Genomic DNA, 14,442 nt, shown 5'->3' on the forward strand with positions numbered 1-14,442 from the left:
CAGACTGATCTCGAAATTTCAACTCCTAACCCCTTTCTCCACCTAACCATACCGACTGTTGGAAAACCTGAACAGTGAGCGCAATTCTCACTGTTACTGTGGTTGTTTGTTCTGTCTGTTTTGCAGTTATTCTGGGAACAGTAAAGATTGTGACCTGGATAATCTGAAACTCTCAACTCTCCTGGGATTTAGATCATATCTTTGTTATCTAGTGAGATTTTTCTTACACAAAGGTAGACGGGAGTGCAGAGCTTACTGTTGACAACTACACTAGAACAACTCTAAAGTCTAAATGTCACCTGGCACTGTGCACTTAGTTTCAGTCATACTTTAGTAGTTCAATCTAGGCCATAACTTAAGACCCACGCACTTTTTCCTTTTAAAACTGCTTTCATTCCTCATCATTTATTAATGTGTTTGGGGAGCACTTGCACATTGCAGCCATTGCAGCCTTTTCAGCGGTTAGTGTATCAACTGTTGTTTCAATGCAAGCTGGGAGTTTTGCTATGACTAAACATTATCACTGGAAATTACTCAAAGTAAAACCACATGGTGAGTATTTTTTTGTTTTTGAGTGAACTTTCTATAAACCCTGGAGATAGACAGAACATGTCTGCACAGATCAACAGTTTCTGAAATACTTAAGGACTTATGGTCTTTAATACCACAATGTATTTTTATCATGTTCTTGTTTTCTCATTATGGAGAACACATATAAAGAAGATTGGGCTTAAAATTGAACCGGTTAGTTCAAGAGGGGGGCCCAAGTCCAAGAGGTTTGTTTTTCCGCAAAATGATTTCAATTGCATAGCGTAAAGGGAGGCTACACCAAATGATTAATACTTTACCCAGATTTAGCACCAGTTCATAGCTTACATAGTATAAAGCACCTCACTTTTATAATTTCATAGGACTAGCAAACTAAAGTCTCTGGACTTGGGCCTTTCTTGAATTAAACAGGGGCGCTGCCACATTGGAAAACTAGTGCTGCCATCTATGGGATAAAGCAAAACCCATGCAAGAGAGGCCCAAGTTCAGGAATTTTGCACTTGATGCATTTTAAATGTCAAGCATAGTCAAAACATTACTACAGATTTAGGATTTTTTTGCACATAATCAGATTGCTTTTCCCTTGTATACCATAGAACATATAATATCTCTCTTTTGAAAAATTGTGGACTTGGGCCCCTTTTGAACCAACCGATTCAATTGCATTTCTGAGTATGTCTTTTTTAAATTGTTGTGAATCAGAAGCAGATGAAAAATGCCGTTAGAAAAAGCTTGTAAGTCTGACGTAAAACTCCCAATGGCAACCCACACGCTCCCTGCCCAACTCCATTCCAATGCATCCATTTGTAGACAAATAGATCCATGTACGTCTTTGTTTTCCTGATCTGAGTTGGCATCTGGCTCAAAATATTACGACTGGATAGCTCCAATATTGGTAATGTTAGGTTGGGGGTGTAAGGGGCTTTAAATAAAGGGATGTAAGTGTAAAAACAGGGGTGATGGGAAATGAAGACAGGCTCACTTTATGCCAGCAGTTCCGCCCACAACTCAGAGGTGAATTCACCTCTGAGTGAATTATCTGTCCTAGATAATGACATAGTTTTTTGTTTTGGTTAATCTTTTGGTTAAAAATGACCCTATCACAATTAAAAGACCACTGGGAACAATTTTGTAACATCACAAGGATTGGAAAGGGACTTTAACTCATCTGAAATCAACAATTTTTGCATGGTCATTTTTACTGTGGCATTTGATCCAAATGCATGGAAACACTGTACAGTAACTTGATTAGGCATATTGTACAAGTACAGGTTGAATTCACAAATTTCTAACTACCAGTGTTTGTCTATTTGAGAATTCATAAACTTTTAGTCTCCCTTTGCTTTTACCGTATGTAAAACCCAACACAGTATAAGACCCTTCAGAAAAGTAAAAAAAATTAAATAATGACGTTTTTCCTAATAATATAGTGGAAAGAAGAAAGCCTAATACAATGTGAAAGATTAGTCTGTAATTTTCTCAGCTGTGCTTAGCTTGACAAAGCCACAGAAGCACACATATGTTGAAGTGTGTCAGCGTCCTTCCACTTCAGAACTTTCAGGTGTTAACTTTGCAAACAGACAGGCCTGACGTCAGTTAGACTGAGAAGGTGGGGGAAGTGAAAAAGGAGCTGAGCCTAAGACTCATCTGAGGGGTTCAGGACAGCTCCATCGTGCTGAGGGAGGAGAAAACTCTGCACGCTTAGAGAGGGGAAATGAGCTGGAGGAGGAAAGAATTAAACAGAGCCGAGTAATGCAGTCAGAGGAAAGTAGGAACATTTATCAGTCCATCCTCCTGAGCTCTCCCCTTATTTCCCCAGTGGAGCCGGCAGATAAGAGAGCCTGTGTGCATGACTGGCTTAACACTTGGCCCATCACCACTGCCGCACTATCACTGTGGGACACTGAGACAAGCTAAGGGATTCTTCAGATAAGGTGGTATTTAAACAAGATTGGACAGCTTCTATGCATGATATTGACTTCCTGAACTTAAATCAGAGCTTCTGCATTTTGGATATGATCAGTAACACAAATTGAAATCATACATCAAACAAACTCCCTTTTTCTTTTGTATGTAATTTCTCCACTTCTGATGCCTTTTCACAATAAGACTCAACACATTTGTTCTCAATGAAAACTTTCAGACTTCAACGGTTGTGGAATTTGGAAATAGAGTAGCTGGGTTTTCCTTTTACTTTTTCCTAGTTAATTATTCTAGTTGGTGAATAAAAGTGTGGATGGAGATGGGAACAGTCTGCACGTTAGATCCAAACAGGCTCTCTAATGCAGAAAACCAAAGAGCTATTTGACTAAATAAAAAGAGAAACAGATGATTTCTTTTCCTAGCTTCTGTCCAATGTTTTCCACATGTCCATATAAATAATAACAAGTGCAGAGCACAGATGCTGGTGGGCTGTTAATGTTAATGCACATATTTTGGAAAATGCAGGAGTGAGCAAACAGCTGTCAGGTGAAAAAGAAACTACTTTGTGCATTTTTTTAATATACTTTGTGCAAAGCCAAGACTGTAAAAGCGTAAAGTCGTGCACGTGCAGCTGCAGCAGAAACTTTTTTTTTTCTCTTACAGCCACACACTCACTGTAGCTCACTTGACTGATCGGACCATCAAATACGGCACTGAAAATACTTTTTTTCTGACCTGGTGTCTAAAGTGTGGTCAGACAGAAACAACATGTAGCTGTCTCAATGAAATCTACTGGCACAATCGTGTATCTAGTATTTTTTTCTCTGTGTCCACAGAAACATTACCTCCCAAAGACTTGGATCTATGTTGATCTCAACACCAGTGGGAGCTGTTGACAGCCGTCAAAGCTAAAGACAACCTATAGAAGCATGAAAACTGTTTTATCTCGAAAAGATTTTCTCTAAATGGAAGTAAATTCAGAAAAACCCAACACAAAATATTTTATTTCTTCCAGTAGGCATAAATGTAAACATTAGAAAGAGAACATAGCATACAAAAATAAAAAAGGATGCATTTCTTTAAAATTGGGCTTTGTTCTTCACTGTTTGCTCTTCAGGAGCCTAAGTAACAAGACAAATTCACAATAGGGAGTCATTTATCATGTATCACATGAAAACAAGCATGAATAATGTTCGTTTTTAGCATCCACTATATCAAACCAGCAGCGAAACAACAGTAACACTGGGATGGAAATACAAAGTTTCTTGACTTTTTATTTCATGTATATTATTGTATTTCAAGTATTCTCCAGATTCTAAATACTCTACATCAGCATAACGTTACTTAAAATCAGATTTAAAAAAAAAAGTGTGGTTCTTATTTGTGATACATTTGTGGCAGCACATGTGATTATTGGGAGCTTTTGTGACCATGAGTTGTTCAGTGCAGGTGTAAAACTTCAAATTTGACCCTTTTTCAAAGTTATTTTTTCTTTTAAGTCTGCGGTTTAGTATATTTAGAGGAGGATGTTTTAGGAATGAAGACACTTTTAAAGTACATAAAGACATTCATCAATTTTGAGCTACAAACTGTGCTTTGTAAAGGCTTTCGCCGGAAAACTTGGAAAAGAATGGGAATGAAAAGGAAGCATCTCATTTTTTGAGCTTTTGTTCAGTTTACTCATCTGTGGGGGGTGTTCAGCAACAGTGGGAATGACAAGAAGAAACTGATGGATGAGGGGGAGTTTTCAAATAGAAAGCAAACTGTGAGGGGTGGGGGGTATACAGAGAGAAAATAAGTTGTTTGTGTTGTTGCAGTTATTGTTTATGTCTGCACTGGTTTGCCGGTTGCTTACATAACCTTACAGTCCGGGCAGGCAGCTCTTCAGCCTTCTCTCTTTGCTCTGCGCTTTCTTTAATCCCCTTCCATTCTTTAATCTCCCGAACCCTTCTTCAGATGTAACTTGGCAACAGACAGGGTTTACTTTGAATAGAATAGTTAAAAGAAAGCATGCACATTCACTCCTACTTCATTTCAATTCATCACCTAATCTGAAATAAAATGTGCATTTATTTTTTAAACTTGATTCTTTGCAGAAAATCCGGTCTGGGAGGACACGCTGAGTCAAGGAGATGTCAGCTCAGACTGATAAAACTTATGCTACTCAGTACTTTGACATTTTCCCTGTAAGGCTAAGAAAAAAATATTTGTTGACGGATTCATTTATTTTAAATGTATCCCGAATTTCATAAAATCGTAATATGTCAACCAATCATAAAAACTCAAAGAATTCAGAATAAGCAAAAAAAAAATTCAGATCCATCTTTTAAACCAGCATTGCTGGAGCCCATCCCAGCTACTGTTGGGTGAAGCTGGGGTACATCTTGGATAGTTCGCCAGTCCATTACAGGGCGAAATGAAATTATAAAAACATTAAATGAAGTTACTAAAAATTGTAAAAATGCAAAAAGTGAATCTAATTATTAATGTAAAAGTATAGTCATAAAAACTAGGGGGGAAAAGGCTAGCAAGGTATGTTTTTAGTCATGATATCTGCTGTTTGAGATCAAAATTACAATTGTGGTTGATCTGCTTTCACTGTGGGTGTAGATGCACTCAAGTCTCTGGTGGTAATTGTGGTGCAGCTGCATTAGCATTCTCATTTCTGCTCGCCCCTTCAGTCAAAATTGCATGACCTTAAATTGCTCTTGGTTTGAGTGCTGGTCATAACATTGATAGCACACATTTCTCAGTCATAAGCACCAATCCAAATACTTGGTGAAGTGTTTGGGGGGGAAAAAGTCATTTTATTTTATTTTTTTAAATCAAATACCTCCTTATGGCAACAGCTAGAGGGCTTTCATAAACTCCAATTTTATAGTTGACTTCAATCACTGTAATCACTATAATGGGCCTCATTAAATCTTTTGAGTTCAGAAGGAAGTTCATGTAAAATTCTACCCCACTATAAGTTGCATTACCTATACTAAATAATAAAGTTACAATAATAAGTCTAAGTTCTGCTAGTCCTACTTAGCATTCCTCACCTCAGCAGAGAGCAAACAGTGCAGTAATCTGAGGCAGTGTCACTAAAAGCCACTGTGTGCTGTGTTGTGCTATCTGCTCACAAAGCTCGTGTCTCAGCTTCACTGGCTGCTGATTGGATCAGAGGATGTAGCCTAAAGAGAAGAGCGACGACCTGGTGGAGAAGGGAGAAAAGAGAAACAGATTTAGGGAGGAGGGTATAAAAATTATAGGGGAAAATAGGAAGGAAGAAAAGGAATTTAACAAAGTTTTAAAACCATGGAAATTAAAACAAAAATTTAAAGAAAAAACCTATATGGTAAATATTTAATGCAGTTTGGTCTCTTCAAGAAGTGGGATTTGCATCCTCATCCCCTGATTATGACATTTTCAAGCAGCACTCCAGGCCTGGCTTTGCCTATTTTAATGTTAATGTGAATATTTTACATACTTACAATTATTCATTCCTTAGGGTTTCAATATCCAAGGTTTAAAAATTGAAAAAATAAGTATTGACTACTTGACTTGGGGGGTATTATGAAATTTTCTTTAATTTTATGGTTACCTGCTAAATTAAAAAATAAATAAAAGAATCCATTCAATTAACTTCATGTTTATGCTCACCTCATGCTTCTTTGGAACTATTTCATATTGGTACATAATAAATTGAATAAAATTGGATTATTGCCACAAGAAGATTAGTCTTTTGCATTTAGATATATTCTATACATAGACTGATAAACAGAAATAGCTGAAACACAGAGTTTTATAGCTGAAAGCCCTTAAGACTTTAATAAATACAGTAGGGTTGGCAGGTAACATAGACTAGCTCTCATTAAACGATATGGATGCAAGCCAATAGTTCAATCCCCCATCTGTACGGACGCTCTTTCATAGCCTTGTAAGCCTAAATATGGTTTAACTCTCATGTCTTTAGAAACAGACAGTACTCATTTGTGCTATTCTGGTTTTTATCTCTATTCATTTTTACTCCCATTATGCCCAATTAAAAGATCTAAGGACAGTTTTTTTTTTTTCTTTTATACTTTCTTCTTTCTAATCACCTTTTCGCACTCAATGATCAGGCTTTCTCAATTATTATAACACATCTGCCCTAAGAAAACAGTTATAATTTGCCGGAATAGAAAGAGTTGTCACTGCGGCAGTGAAAAATGGGTTGTTTGCTCAGTTGTGAGTTCATGTGCTCCTAGAATGATTTTCAAGACCTCATTTTAGGGGAGAAAAAATATGTAAAAATTCAGTTAAATGCTAAAATTAATTGTTAAAAGTGTCTAAAGGATTATCCTTTGGGAACACAAAGCCCAAAACTTGATGTTCCAAACCTCTGTTTTATCAAAAAATGAAAACCCACAGGAAATAAATACCTGAAAAAACACAAGATTACATGTGCAACTGTGAGGGTACAGTAGTGTCAAGAAAACATAAATCACTTTTGCTTTAAAAGCTAAGCTTTTGCTCCATAGGGACCTAAGAATGGTTCAGTGCTCACTGTGATTTAGTAGCAGAGTTTAAGACAGCAGAAAATGCAGAGTAATAATAAAACCTAATCAGAGTGGATGGCTTCATCATGTTTTAACCCCCCACCCCAAAACAAAAAAAAATAAAAAGCATTCTAAAAATGTGGGAGGTTTTTATGTTTATATGGTTACACAATATGAAATTCGTTTTTAAACCTCTACAAAACATTTCAAGACAAATCATGGATATGGATTGTTAATTTTTCTCCTAAATAGACTTTATTCATCTGTGAATAGAGCAGAGACCTTTATTGGTATTTGATTGGTTTTGATCAAACTTTAATATTTTTGACAGCTTTTTCTGAAAACGAAATCATGCAATTCACTACACCTCATCCTCCCAATGTCATCAGCCTTTGTCCACAAGACTCAGACTTTCAGTTTCAATGCCCATTTCAGTAAATTAGTTCAGTCCTTCCTCAGTTAGCTTCAAAAATAGCCCAACATTCTGGGATTTAACAAAATTAGGATCCACAAGACAAAACTCCTGCATTTATCTCTTCTGTAATCTTTTTTTTCTCTTAAATAAGCCAAAAGCCTCTAAATTCAACTAAAAAAAATACAACAACTAACCCTGAGTCTCAGAACCTGGGCTCGGTGTCCCTCCACTGGTTCCTTGTTTTGTTTTAGAATCAGTTATTAGATGTCATTTATCTGTTTAAATGTTTGTTAGGACATTTCAATGAATTCATGCTAATAATGTCACTTCTCAAAACCCACTTTTATTTATTAACTCACAACTTTGTCTTTCTATTGGTGACAGTGCAAATAATCAAACCTTTAACAGTAGTAAAATGCAAGAAACAATGTCATGATTACATTAAAGCTCACTATATCATTGGAGTTTAATACGGTGTTTAAGCACAGCGGTTCCATTTGTTATTATTTAAATGAAGGTGTTCTTTGGTTTTATAATGAGAGCATCTAATTTTCCCGGACAGTTATTGTGCTGCTTTTGAAATAGATTTTAAATTGAACCATTAATTAAAACCCAATTACACTGTGTAAAATTATGATTGGTAATAAACTCTTAGTGCCTGCAACTTTGAACAGCCCCTCTTTCCACTTGTAGCTGGATTTAGCAGCAAAACCTCCATCAAAAAAGATGTGATAGTAACGATCCAGTTTTATCTCCTCGTAATCTTTTTAAAAGGTTTGAATGACATTGGAACAGTGACCTGAGCAGGCAGCTCATACTTTATAGATAAGCGTATTAAACTGTTAATGAGGGACTTTTGCAGAGAAAGGTCATCGCTGCACTCACCCTAAATAAGAATGTATTTGGTAACAACTTGTGCAAAGGAGCATTTTTAGATATTTATGGCTGTTCACTGATGAAGTTAAACAGTGCTCTTCCCTCAAGGCATAACATGGTTAAAGGTCATGGTGCAGAGGTAGAGCGGTCAACCTCTGAACGGAAGATCACAGGTTTGGTTCCTGCCCTGCCTGCCCATGTGTCAAAATGTCCTTGGGCAAGACACTGAATCCTCCTGGTGCTGGTTGGTGCCAGTGTTCAGCATCAGTGTGTGAATGTGTGTGTTCTTTGGGGCTTTCATTCATTTACCAGTATCCTGAAAGAAGAACATCAAAATGTAAACTGTTCTGTATATAAAAATCCTACATGGACATGTAATCAAATGGCATGTTGTATAGAAATGACCCTACAAACAGAAGTTTGTTTATGAATTCCTTAATTCCAGAGCTACGTTCATATGGGCCATGTGACGCACATTCTTGAATTTTGAACTCTTGAATGTGCGTTAAGTTCACGGTGTTCATACCGGAAGAGTAGGGAGGGGCTTCTTTTTCTTTTTCTTCTGTTTATCAACGCATGTCCGCCACCTACAGTTGGAAGAGGCTTGGTGCGAAATGTCAAAGCAGAGCAAATCTGGCAAATCTTGCTCCAGGCTTTTTCTGTCACAGCTCTATTCTGATATAAGAAAGACTAAGCATCATATGATTTCACTGGGCACAAGCCGCAATTATTTATTTCTCCTACATGATAAACTTGCATGAATTCAAAGGGATGTCATCCAAGTCCCTGATTGGTCAATGTTCAACCTGGTTGGACTTTTTTGATATGTACAGCCAGAAAATGGTCGTAGAAACTTGTGTAGCGACGCGTGAACTTGAGAGTTTTGAAAACAGAAATCCAAAACATGCATATACACAGGTTACATTAACTTTTCATTGGAAGTGGTCGCTTGAACGCATGTTGCCAAGGGCATTGTGAATGTAGCATGAGATAAAATGATCTGTAGATACAAGAAATCATGGTTCAGATGGTGATAGTGATGACTTTGAGGTTGGAATGACTGTTGAAATTGTTTTTTTTTGGATAATAATTGAAACAATTGAACAATGTCATATATAAAATCTTCTTTTAGTCAGTCTGAACAGTCCAACCATCTTTTTTTAATGCTTCCTAATATTGAAGTTTCCAGATAAACATATCACCATGTATTAAAGATGTAACTGTAGTTATTTTTGCAATATATTTTTCACTGTTTTATATCCTTTTCTTGTTACAGCAACTTGTAGCACTTCCATAATGTATCAATAATTCTTTAAAAGAATCATTTTCAGACATAGTTTTAGCATGACGCTCATGTCTTGAATGTTTCACGTGCTCGATATTCTTTACACTCTCATATCATATTCCAGTGCAACAGAATGACGGTGGAATAATTTGCTTTTTTTCTCCACAGAATTCTTTTTTGCGCAGCGTTCATGCCTCGCTCCTCTCTCTGATTTTCCTTTATGCTGTTATGCTACTCTGGCTTCACAATTTGGCCTCGTTGTGTTTCAAATTACATGCCACGTCAAATAAAGCTGCAAGTGCGTGTACGTGTGAGTTCTGCGGTAATCAGCCAGCTTCAGAATTAGATTTGCATTAAACGGATCTCTGGAGTTGAGCTTGGTATTCTGAGTGAGTCACATAGGGTTGTAATGGATCTGATGGGCATAGCATACTGTGCCATAATTACTGACCTTTCCTTCTTTCTCTTCTCTCTCCTCGCAATTCTCCTGTGCCCTCTGCAATCATTTCCAGGAAGCAGAGGTAAGTATAGTCATTGTTTCTTTGACTTCAAATGCTATTTTAAAGAGAAATAACACAGTTCCTCCCTGGAAGCCCCAGACATTGCAGCGTTTGTCTGACACCTACTTAAAGACATATAAGAGAAGCTGGAGATGTTTTTTGTTTTTTTTCCTTTTGGCTACTCCCTTCAGGGGTTGCCACAGCGAATCACCCTGAGAAGCTGGAGCAGTATTGCTGATTTGAATGCACAGCAGGTTTGATGTCTGGTCAGGCACAGTGCAGGATAGTTCAGAATATTAAGATTCCGCCATGTCGTTTTATAGATTTTAAGCTTTCTGAGTGATTGAGTGATTGAATTTTCCAGTATAAAGCCTGTCATTTTGACATGACAAACTGTGAATATAAAGACACCCAAGCATGATGATCCTATTTCCATTTAGTTTGAAGCCTATTGCAGAGGTTGGAAATATGTGAAGGAGCATGGAGCTTATGTACAGCTCAAAAGAAGCATTTTTGATTTTCTCATTCTGTTACTTTTTGAATAATGACACTTTAACCTTTTCAACAAGAACAACTGTTCTTCAGAAATATGTAGGTTTAAAATGTCAAAGCTGCCATGCTGTGAAATGTTCCATTGCACTCCTGAAGCATCTACGGAGAAAAGCACTCCAACTGTGCGTATCATGAGCGTATGATGAATACAGTAAGATAACACGCTAAAAGCATCAAAAAGAGAAGTTTTTGTTTCAACAGATTCTGATTACTACACAGTCAGTAGCTGATGACTCCTTGTGGCACGTTGTTTTTAACCTTCAGTCCTGCAAATGAAATTGGCAATAAAGAAGATTTTTTTTAAATCAGATTTGACTGCACTTTCGTATATATGCTTAATCATACCCGAAGAGAAGGCACAACAGTTGATCATCCAGAGCATCAAAAATGATCATATCATACTCTCAACCCTCTCCAGATGCTTTTTGTTTTTATGGATGAGGTTCATTTTAATAATCTGAATACATTTATTCTGTCCCACCTGTCATATTCGTAATTGGTTGTATCTAAAAAAAAATATTGGTCTAATTCCAAATGAAATGATACACTGCAGAGATTTTTAAGGGTAGAGTCTAATTTGTGATAAATTTCGAGGATTGACAGGTTTGTGAACAAAATCCATGTCAGATTAGCCCCTGTGTTTTGTCAACAGAATAGGACTTTAATGAATTTGTAGAGAAGCTAAAACGCAACAGCCCAGAAGCTGTAAGTCTTTCCAAGATGAGAAACGCTGTGTGTTCTAATCCACATTGTTGTTTAATTTGTATAGTGGCTATTTGAGGGCCCAACACTGACAGTGTTTACACCTAAGAGGGTTAAAGTGGCAGAGCGCTACTACCAAGCTGGCTATGTCACCATATTTTGTCTAGATAGTTTCTCACCGCTTTCCTTGTTTTCAAATTGAGACTAGTTCTACAGAAACACAAATAAACCAACTGTGTCTGGACAGTCACTAAGTATAACCTATTCCCATAGTCGATCTGTCAGTTTTATATGTAGAACTCTTGCAGAAACATCCCTTAAAAATTTCAAAATTTTCTCCTCCTAGAATTATTTTTTTACAGTTTATTCATTTTGGAAAATGCTCTATGTGAAGGATTGTAATGAGTAATGCTGTTCACTCATGATAAAGTACCACAAGCAAAGCGGCATCACTTGCTTTTAAACACTCAGATCACTTTTTAATAGCGGGGGGTGTTAAAATTGCTTTTGCCACTAGCTCTCTTTACTTCCCAGTGAGTGCCTTGCAGGTTTCTGGGTAGATTTATGTCCCATTCAAGTGTCTACATAAGCTTGTACCTTTCCTTTGTCAATGAAGTTACTTGCTGCAGACAAATTTCCTCTGTAGCTTACTCGAGTATTTGGACTCTTTCTTTTCTGGTCTACCAAAATAAATTATGTTCATCATTATTTTATTTTTGTGTTTTTTATAACGCTTTTTTATTTTGGTTGTTCTTGTCAGGATGACTACTTCAAAAGTTGGGTTCCTGCCAAATCGCTCGACCATGGTGAGTAACTTTTGTGTCCATAAATTCTATTTTAAGCAATGGCATAAATTTGATGTCAATCTGAGGCAAAGGCGATTCTCAACTGTGGTAACATACAACATATGTATATTGTTTAAGTTAAAAATCCAGAGTAACTGTAAAAAGGCTTATTCATTCATGCTGGTGTAAGGATTTGAGATGGACAACCCAAGGAAGGCAGAGAGACTCAAGAGCAGTTTACCAGTTGTGGAAGAGTGATCAGTGATGATGGTGTCTGAAGTGCTCAGGAGGATTATCTTCTGAGAAAACCAGACAGGATGAGGAGCTGATCAGAGTGGTGTTGAGAAATCCAACAATCCAAAAAGGAGTAATCCATGAAAGCAAAGGTCAGAACATTTGTAAATCCACAGGTAAACTCGGCTAAACAAGAACAAAAAAAAGGGTCAGCAACAAAGTGGCAACAAGACATGAAATAATTGGCTAGAACAAGAGCAAAAAGGAAAAAAATGAACTGGCGGAGAAGAAGAGCAGAGCAGAGAAATAAATGCAGCTTAGGCCAGGTGAGGGTAATGAGGTTGATGAGGAGGGAAGGGAATGTGGCGAGACCTCCAACAGCAGCTGGAGGTCTGGCAGCTCAGCACAACATGAAGACTGTAATTTAATTGACTCTAATTTCTTCATATCTTTTGTTCATAACTAGTAGGTTTGGGATTTATTTTTAGACGATGTGGTACATGGGAACGCTATCAACTAAAAAGAGGAAAAACAAAAAGCAGTCTTTTGTTGTACATCAGTGACACAAGGTCAAATACAAGCAGTAATAATGATGACCATACAACATTAGCTTTTTTTTATCAAAAAGAAAAACAGATAGTACATTTAGATACTTTAGTTATGGTGCCTTCCTTCCACAAATTATTAAAGCGGTGGGAGCTGTACAACTTAATTTGGAACAAACCAATGCTTATCTTCATATCTCTCTCAAACACTCTTTTTCCACTTTCAACCACAACAGTGGCTCTGCATCAGCACCACTAGTGTTGTGTCTAGCACTTTACTCTAATCCATATGGATCTGCTGGTGCATGAAGTCTAGGCTTGCCGAAGCACCAATATTAATTAACAAAGTGTGTAACATTGATTTCTCATGTCAACATACAGATGAATACCCGAGATCTTCTTCAGAAACAACATAGATCTATCGCTTCCCAGTATTTGTCCATTTTTACATTTAATTGAAACACAGCTCTCTTTCTTTCTGTTTTTGCAATCAAAAAATGATTTATGAATATACCAGCTGACTCGGCTGCATGCTGTCAGCTAATCAGATTAGCAACATGCCTCCTGTGTCGTGTCCTCATTTAGGTGTGCAACACATAAAATGCCAGGTGATATACTTGCTACATCATAATCAAGTTAGGTCTATTGATAAAATATGGACTGAAAATTTTGTTTTTATTATTCAAATGCATATGTGGGAACACCCAGTGCCAATAGTTGCTTGTTTTTTCACTTGCTTATCTTTTCTTAAGGACTGACTCCAAAAAAATTGCGTTTTTAGTGTTTTTTTTTTTTTTTAACTTGTCCTTTCCAACAGCTGAGCAAACAGATCAGAGCTGAAGGCCTCTTGTGTTGGACATATTTTATTTTAACAACAGGGGTTATGAATCTTCTGACAAACCAGAGGTATGTCTGAATGAACCCTTTTTGTAATCGAGGCCAAACTTTATTCATTTTAATCATATTTGAAAATCTTTTGTGTTGGACCGGACGGAAAAGGAAAGGAGGGAAGAAGAGAGAGGGATGTTGGGGGGGGGAGTAGGAGGGTGATTATAGAAGGGGGGGGTAAAATCATGAAGCAGCATAAAGCAGCAAGTTGCTGGATGGTTATGATCATTGCTGTGAGGTTCAGATGTAATACAAATCTAGAAGGGCAGAGCCTGTCCACACACACACTCAAATGTTATCAACATACCGGTTTGCTCCAAAAATGTTTACAGGTCAACATGTACACAATACAAATAATGTTTACACACCCATACTTATGCATTCCAACCAACTAGTGTGAAATATTTCATTCAATCACGCAAAGTATTTGTGCAAAGGTGAGCTAACACCTGTGCTCAAGTTAGTGTTTATGTTCTTCTAAAGTGGATGATGGAATGTTAAAAGAAGGTGGGAGAGTGCCCAGTCATCCCCACACTGTGGGCGAGCTAGAACCCCGCCAACAACCGCACAGTAGCAGATAGAGAACAACCCCCCCCCCCCCCCCCCCCCCCCCCCCGGCGATCACATCCGTCACCCAGGCCAGGGCCAGCAAGACCGCCACA

At 37.5% G+C, this 14,442-nt stretch overlaps 1 protein-coding gene across 1 annotated transcript in view; it reads left to right on the top strand.

The window, feature by feature from the left end:
* spock1 (SPARC/osteonectin, cwcv and kazal like domains proteoglycan 1) overlaps positions 1-14,442 on the top strand; it is a 140,057-nt gene that overhangs the window by 57,355 nt on the left and 68,260 nt on the right. Inside the window, exons 3-4 of the mRNA XM_011480201.2 lie at positions 10,087-10,095; positions 12,089-12,134. Of these exons, the coding sequence (XP_011478503.1) occupies positions 10,087-10,095; positions 12,089-12,134 (55 nt within the window). The remainder of the gene's footprint in view (positions 1-10,086; positions 10,096-12,088; positions 12,135-14,442) is intronic.

This window comes from Oryzias latipes, chromosome 10 (genome assembly GCF_002234675.1).
Source record: "Oryzias latipes chromosome 10, ASM223467v1".
NCBI lineage: Eukaryota > Metazoa > Chordata > Actinopteri > Beloniformes > Adrianichthyidae > Oryzias > Oryzias latipes.